Source organism: Chelon labrosus (assembly GCF_963514085.1).
Source record: "Chelon labrosus genome assembly, chromosome: 9".
Taxonomy (NCBI): domain Eukaryota; kingdom Metazoa; phylum Chordata; class Actinopteri; order Mugiliformes; family Mugilidae; genus Chelon; species Chelon labrosus.
In genome coordinates, this window is record NC_140359.1 from 16,446,745 (window position 1) to 16,454,573 (window position 7,829).

The following is a 7,829-nucleotide window of genomic DNA, read 5'->3' on the forward strand; positions in this document are numbered from 1 at the left end:
TGTGTCGCCTTAAGAAAACCACTAGTCAGTGAGGTTAACTGGAAAGGCTTCAGTTTGTTAGGGAGCATAAAGATTGGACTCTGGAGCAATGGAAGAAGGTCATGTGGTCTGATGAGTCCAGATTTACCCTGTTCCAGAGTGATCGGTCCCCTGATGCCACAGGCATATTCCAAGATGACAATGCCGGGATTCATCGGGCTCAAGTTGTGAAAGAGTGTTTCAGGGAGCATGAGACATCATTTTCACACATGGATTGGCCACCACAGAGTCCAGACCTTAACCCCATTGAGAATCTTTGGGATGTGCTGGAGAATACTTTGAGCAGTGGTCAGACTCTCCCATCATCAATACAAGATCAAGATCAAACAATGCCACAGTGAATGTGTGCTGTAATCAAAGCTAAAGGTGGTCCAACGAAATATTAGAGCATGCAGGTAAGACCCTGAAAAGTCCAGAGTAATGCTTTGTTGTTTAATGAGTGTCTTGTCGCACTGGTTCAGCCTGAAGAAAGCAACAGTCTTAACGTTAACCAGGCCCGGGCTCGGTTTGCTTTATGTTTGGTGTGGTAGCTGAAGTTGGCGAGCTTCGGACGCAGACTGCCATTTCTCCAGCTTCACACTCAACTCCACAGTCACTGGTTCCAGTTGGACAGACGGCGACTTGTCTGCGTGGACATCACCTTCGGGCTCCTTCCTTCCCTTTCCTTTGCCTGCAGAGCACAGCGTCAATCAGGATTCAGTAATGAAACAAAGACATCACTGAATCAAATCATGAATAAAAATTTGCATTTCAAAGTGAATTCTTCATTAATATCCTCCCAACATTTTTTTGTATTCATTCATGTCAACGTCTTAGGACTGGTATGTACAGTTATTCAGATGACTTGTCTGCTCAACCTTTTGAAGATGCTGTGTTCTTCTGTCCTCTACCGTTGCCTCTTCCCTGTTTTGACTCCTCCTCCCTCTTGTCCTCCTTGATTTTCTTTCCAAGATCCTATATATGTCAAATAAGCGCATGTGTCAACGTCCCGTCTGTTCCTGTGGGCTGTCCCACAAGCTACATATCATCGTCAGTCCCAGGTAAGTAGACTAGACAATGACCGTAATATCTGGGAGTGTAAATTACTACGTAGCCTGTAAACTTGAAGCGTAGCACCCACCTCAGAGTCTGTGTGCAGGGCACCAAAGTTGCAGACGATGTCGGCCTTTTGACGTCCTCTGACCAGGCTTTGCAGGGGGACGTGAACACAACCAAGGATTCTTCTGACGGGAGCGTCTTGGACCAGCGTTGGTGCAGATTTATTCCTTTTATCCATAGTCTTGTCTTTGGTAGTACCAGATTTGGCTGTAGCCTTAAAAAGATACCAGTAACATATCATGTTTCTCTAAAAAAACACAACAGTACTATCACTACAATGTTCGAATAATTTTGTACCTTCAGTATCTTAAAGGAACATGTACTGCTATATTCACTGATGTACTCTGCAAAGTGCATTTTGTCTGTTAAGTATAAAGATGTATGTAACTGCTAACTGTACAGGAAACTAAGGCTGAAATAAATTCTATTCTTTTACACTACCACTCTACTAAAAAAGTAATTACATTTTGTGCAATTCCTCATTATTTTTAGTTTGTCTTAAGTGCACAGCTGGGGCGCACTGGGCGCCAGGAATCAAACCTCTTCTATGTCCAATTAGACAAGTCTTGTGTACCAGGCTGGGGGAACCGTACTCGTATGTGTCTCTGTCTTGTTCCTTTCCCCCCTTCCCCTGAAGCTAATAGGCCGGCCAGGTCTGGTGGTGCAGTTTTGTTGGTTTGTTCCAACACAAGACTGGCCAATCATCATCCACTACCCTCGTGGAAAAATGGGGCACAGCTTGAAGATTGACTCTCTGCTTGTTTCACTCTGTTAAACTGCCTGAGCAGTTTGTGTGTGACACTAGTGGACGGCATGTGGTGGGAGGATGTAGACTGATTGAGTTAGTGGGTACTCTTTACACTAGGTGCTTCAAATTCATTATAGTTCAGGGGCCGTATACAGGACAACCTGAAATTTCGTAGACCCTGCCCGACCCTTCGTGGACAAATTAGAAATAGGTGGCAGTTTTATTTAAAAATTGCAGTCATTGTTTTCTATGTAATTTTTGCACTTTACAAATTCATCTCATGGGCCAGAGTGAACCCTCTGACAGGCCGGTTTTGGCCCGTGAGCCATATCTTTGACACCCATGCTTTACATCTTCCACACTTGGGTGACCTCTGTCTATGGCCACTAGGTTATTGGTTGATGGCACCTGTGTGTTTTAAGTTTTGCTTGGATAAGTTAGCTAGGCCTTTTTTATTTCTTTTTTTTGTTATTATTATTATTTATTTAATTAGTACGGACTTGTTCAGTTATATTGCTCCCGTTCATTTGGAACAACCACGTGGTCCCATCCTCCCACTCGGTATTTTTGTGGAATCTTTTTACATTTGAAAGACAAATGAATCTGTTTTATTTTTTCCCCTAGGTTGCTGGGTTGTTGCCAAGGTGGTTTAATAGAAACTAGCTTGAAACCAGACAGAATCTGGTTATAAGCAAATCAGTTTAGTCATAGTAACAGACATGCTTCTCTTCCCCAAAGTTTCGGTGGACATTAAACGATTCACTCACATCATTCCCCTTCCCGCCTTTCTTCTCTTTCGCGGTTCGGCTGGGTTTGGCCCCTGAGGCGTCTTCAGAGCCTGCGGGCCCCGGGAGGACCTGTAACGCCAAACGCCGCAATTTGAATTCTAAACGCACATTTCACACCTAACCATGCACCCCTCCCTCAGACCCTGATTTCTGTACCTGTTCCTCCTCCAGCCAAAGATAAAGTCCTTGACCGAGGAATTTCTTAAAGCATCTCAGAGAACTGACAACGTGCGTTTGTGTGTCACTGACGTCCATGCACTCCGACCACGTCACTTTCGATGTGCTGTGTTTGGACACTGTAGAAAAGAAAATCAACAAGACGCGCACAGGTGGATCTATCACACAGGTGGATCTATCACACAGGTGCTACTACACGTACAAAATTTGTTGTGTGCACATAATGAGCTGAATGAATGAACTGAATAGATTCAATGGTGTGTTAAGGAAAGTGTTAGACACTGATAAGGCCTGATAAGACATCATCCGGTTTCAGGGTGTCTACGACTCTCCACTGGCTGTTCTGACTGTGACATTCTCTGAATACACTTGAGTAAATTCTACGGAAAGTGATAAGGAATGTTTTTCCCTGCAACCCATGATACATTACCACATAACATTTGTCCCAGCATCATATTGGCATTATTTCCATACTCATTGATATCCCTTCACTGGAAGCCAACGACAGCCTGTTGGTTTTTATTTCTCTGTACAAACAGAGAATTCTTCGGCTCTATCGGTGTTCGTGCTTAAATGAGATACGTTACCACATGCAATGTCATAAAAGGTTTCCTCAGTATTAACTTCAGTTAATGCTTCAGTTTTAGGTTGCAGGTCGGCATCGCTCGAGCTGTCCTCTGTCAAGTGTGCTATATCAGGTGTAGCCTCACTGTCAGGTGCCTGTGAACAAGAAAAGTTTGTTTCCGTGCAGTTGTACTATTCTGTGCAATGTTTCCAAAGCTAAACAATTTTCACATTATGCAGTATTTGATCGTATCGTATTTGAAGATGACTCTGCAAAACAAAGCATTCACAGTAAATGTGAACACACAACAAATACAGACTCTAAAAGATTGATCTAATTTACAATATTGTACATTTAGTGTATGCGGCAAAATACTGTACATACATAAACTTTTGGTTAACGTTTTTTAGACAATATTTTTCCAAGTTGTAGTTTGTGTAATAACTATTTTTGATAGACGTGTGTGACCCGTGTATTGATGTGCAATTGAACATTCACTGACATTTACATCTGAGTTCCTTAAATCATGAGGATGTTTTACATAGATACTGTCTTTTTTATTATTATTATTTCCTTCCATTGCTTTCTTGAAAGTCTGGCTCAAGTTAAATGTTAGCAAGGAAATGGATCTCTTTGTGGCCAGTGACATCAGGAACATTCATTCATCTTCTGTAACCGCTTGTTCCTGTGAAGGGTCGCGGGGGGTCTGCTGGAGCCTATCCCAGCTGTCATCGGGCAAAAGGCGGGGTACACCCTGGACAGGTCGCCAGTCTATCGCAGGGCTAACACAGAGAGACAGACAACCATTCACACCTACGGCCAATTTAGAATCACCAATTAACCTAATGAGCATGTCTTTGGACGGTGGGAGGAAGCCGGAGTACCCGGAACATGCAGTCGGCCCATGGATTCGAACCCAGGACCTTCTTGCTGTGAGGCATTAGTGCTAACCACCTCAACACTGTGCCGCCACAACAGGAACCGTTACCGTGAAAAATGATTTTGAAATGAACACAGGCCTTTTGTCAATTAACAGTGTGTGGGTTTTGTTCTAAGAATTAAAAAAAAAATGTGATAATGTGAATTATTATCGTAAAAAATGAAGACCATATATATGTTGTTTAGAATTAGTGTTCACGTGTGACATTTTGGATGATGTAAGAAGAGTAGTAGGAAGGATACATCACCAGGTTAAAAGGTTCTTTATGACTAAGGAACTCGTAAGTGATGAAATAGGCCTTTTCATCCACAGCCATGGGGTCTGGGATTCCCCTGAGTCTGCCCACACTCACTGTGACTGACGCCAAGTCTGTAATCAGTCCTGGAAGGAGAAAAATCTTGACATTATAACCAGTGCGTACATTCTCGACATCATTATGACATGACTGTTGCTTACTTAGAAGATTAGGAGAGCAAAGAGGAGCGTGTGATATTCCATTTGACCGCAGTCTCACCTTTCATTTTCGCCATGCCCCTAAAACTATTTCTTTTCTCAGTGGAAATCCATGAGGCATCCAGACAAAAGAGTTGTTGGAGACGGTCCACAGTCAAGCCCGGATAGGAGGGCGAAAGGGTGAAAGGGTTTCCCTCTAGCACCAGCGTTTTAAGGCAAGGGAGGGTGCTCAAGGCGTTCAGCAGGGTCCGCTGGTCATGAAACTCACAGTTGCCGAGGTCCAGAGACACAAGCTGTGGCCTGAGGTCAGACAGCGTTATCGTTAATTTAACGTGACGCATGGGACAACGTAACTGATACAGAGCATCAAGGGCTTCACTAACATCTGCATACTAAAGACTGGGGGTTGTAGTTGGTGTGTATAAGTGTGTGTGAGTGTGTACTGAGTCTGAAAGAAAGGATATGTATGGAAATGAGAAAACAGAAAAGAAAAAGGGGTTGTTATTTTGTGGATTGTGAAATAAATGTTCTTAAACTTACCAGGAAGTTTATGATAATAGTAACGGATATGAGATCAGATGCAAGATCCCTCCAGACACAGGAGAGGGAACTTGTTTACTAGAGAGCTTTCAGTCTAGATGTTGTGTGCTATAGAGAGTAAGAGAAGACGGCGGCCTGTCCCACCGCCCATACTGTCCACTCCTCACTCGTAGAGGGTCTTGACTAAGAATTGAAGCGAAGCAGCGGTGTCCGGAGGCACAAGCCAGACTGAGACCTATTCACACAGACTCAGTGCTGTGATTGTGGCCAAAAGTGCATCTATTAAATACTGACTTAATAATGGAGGTGGTGTGGTGGTTAGCACTGATGCCTCACAGCAAGAAGGTTCTGGTTCAAATCCATCGGCCGACTGGGGCCTTTCTGTGTGGAGTTTGCATGTTCTCCCTGTGTCTGCATGGGTTGTCTCCGGGTACTCCGGCTTCCTCCCACCGTCCAAAGACATGATCGTGAGGTTAATCGACGATTCTAAATTGGCCATAGGTGTGAATGTGAGCATGAATGGTTGCCTGTCTCTCTGTGTTACCCCTGCGATAGACTGGCAGCCTGTCCATATATGGGCGGCACAGTGGTGTGGCGGTTGGCACTGATGCCTCACGCCCAAAGAAGATAGACTTAGGTTGTGGTTAGAATAAGGGTGTGGGTGAGAGAGAGAGAGACTAACCAGTGATTTCCTGTCAGGTGAGAAATGTCTTCATTGGAGCCCAGACTGTTTGAACCGAGGACCAGGTACTGTAGGTCGTGAGGTGAACGGTTGTTTAGAGAAAACAGCCGGTTTGCACGTAGATCTAAATTCTTTGAAAGAGACATATTCATGAGTAAACACTACAACACTGCCGCCCCTTTGATCTCTGAGTTCAAACTTTCACGTATGTTGCAAGTGTTTCACTTTCGACAGGATGGAAAAGCAGAACTGATTTTGACGCAGATAACATACAAACCATCCTTTACTGACTCATTCATTTTTAAATCTTTTTTTTTTTTCGTTGAAAATGGTTGAACTTAGCTGTAATGGAAAGTTACTGAAGGCTTAAGGACGTCACTTCAAGCTGGAACTTGCCTTAAGTGTCCTGGGGAGGTTCTCCGTATGGATTTCTGAGACATCATTGGAACTCAGCACCAGTTCCTCCAGCTTTGAGAACCTCAACAGTCCAACATCTATGGACGACACCTGAACGCAGCACAGAGAAATACATGTACAAGCTGTACCGCTGTGCGCGAACGTCAAGCATTTGCAATTTCAAGGAAAATATGATGCAGTTGCGGGATCACTGAGTCATTGGATTAGTGCGTGCTGTGACAGATTGAAGCTTAACTTTCACTGTTTCATTGCATTGTAACAAATAGCAAATAGTGTCCCGGGTAGGTATCATAGAAAACAGCTCAGCATGGAGTAAGCCATGGCAACAGGATTATTTTCCGTCTTCTGCATGTTTCTATCATGAATCCCCTATTATTGTCTAACATTTTATTATTTAATGCTCCTACAGATGAACTGTAACTATGCAGATGCGGCTGGACAGCACCAAAATTACACTTAAGACAGTTGGATTACACTAGTAGAATTAGAGCATAACTGGCATCAAATCCTGTTAAACTACCTGAGGCCTTGAACAGGTGTCAACAAGTTATGTTTACTGACAGAAAATCCCTATACTCACGCCCTTGTCCACGATATGAAGTGAAGTAAAGTAACTGTAAATGAAGTCTGGGTTCAGGCGTTCAGGTGTGAGCACAGCCAACTGTCTCAGGGCCGAAGTCTGAGCGCTCCATGGTTCATCTTTCCACCATGGAGACTGAGGGTAGTTCAGAAGGTCCAGGAGGGCATCAGTTGACTCCATCTTTCTCTGAGAAAGAAGTTCCTTGTTTGTTAGTATTTTATACAAAAAGCAAGCTACTGCAGTAGTGATGAATCTTCTGTAAACTGCTCCGCATCCACTGTGATTTTACATGAACATTTCATTCTGTTTACAGCTGGAAAAAAAACTCACCCACTGGCCATTTCCACAGGGAAAATCGGTCAGACACAGGCGCTGAATCTGCTTCTCTAACACAGCAGAGAGTGTGCTTGAGCTCATGACTGGCAGCGGAAGAAAACAGTGGCCACTTGTGAGTGAGCAAGTGTGAATCCAGGGTGAATCCTGTCTTTGGTCTGTCAAGGAGAAGGCCTCTGGTGTTTGTTGGTTGCCGGGCAACAGCTGGGGCTCTGACCAGTTAGGACCTCTGTGTCTGTGAAGCAGATAAAATTTCAGGATCGTGTTTTACACAGTTTACTCTGAAGCGCTCTCATGGTTATTACTAAACATCAAATAAAAATGGAGGAGATATTAAATTTGTAAAAATTTTACAGCGGCAATCTCGGAGATCTGCGTTTAGTTCTCTATGGCACCACCTATGGTGATGTGCAGTAACTGCAGGTTTATTTTTTTTTACTTCCCAGAGATGAAAATGAGTGTCACCAGA

At 43.7% G+C, this 7,829-nt stretch overlaps 1 protein-coding gene across 1 annotated transcript; it reads right to left on the reverse strand.

Moving 5' to 3' along the window:
• Window positions 1–278: 278 nt before the first annotated feature.
• LOC311493211 (leucine-rich repeat-containing protein 43-like) lies at window positions 279–7,444 on the reverse strand (the record flags this gene model as incomplete). The annotated part of the gene is made up of 11 exons (XM_084551771.1): window positions 279–709; window positions 897–993; window positions 1,160–1,351; window positions 2,653–2,742; window positions 2,830–2,969; window positions 4,554–4,736; window positions 4,870–5,108; window positions 6,031–6,161; window positions 6,427–6,537; window positions 7,028–7,213; window positions 7,358–7,444. The coding sequence occupies 11 exons, from the start codon at window positions 7,442–7,444 to the stop codon at window positions 552–554; spliced, it is 1,614 nt and encodes a 537-aa protein (XP_084407897.1). The 3' UTR covers window positions 279–551.
• Window positions 7,445–7,829: the final 385 nt, after the last annotated feature.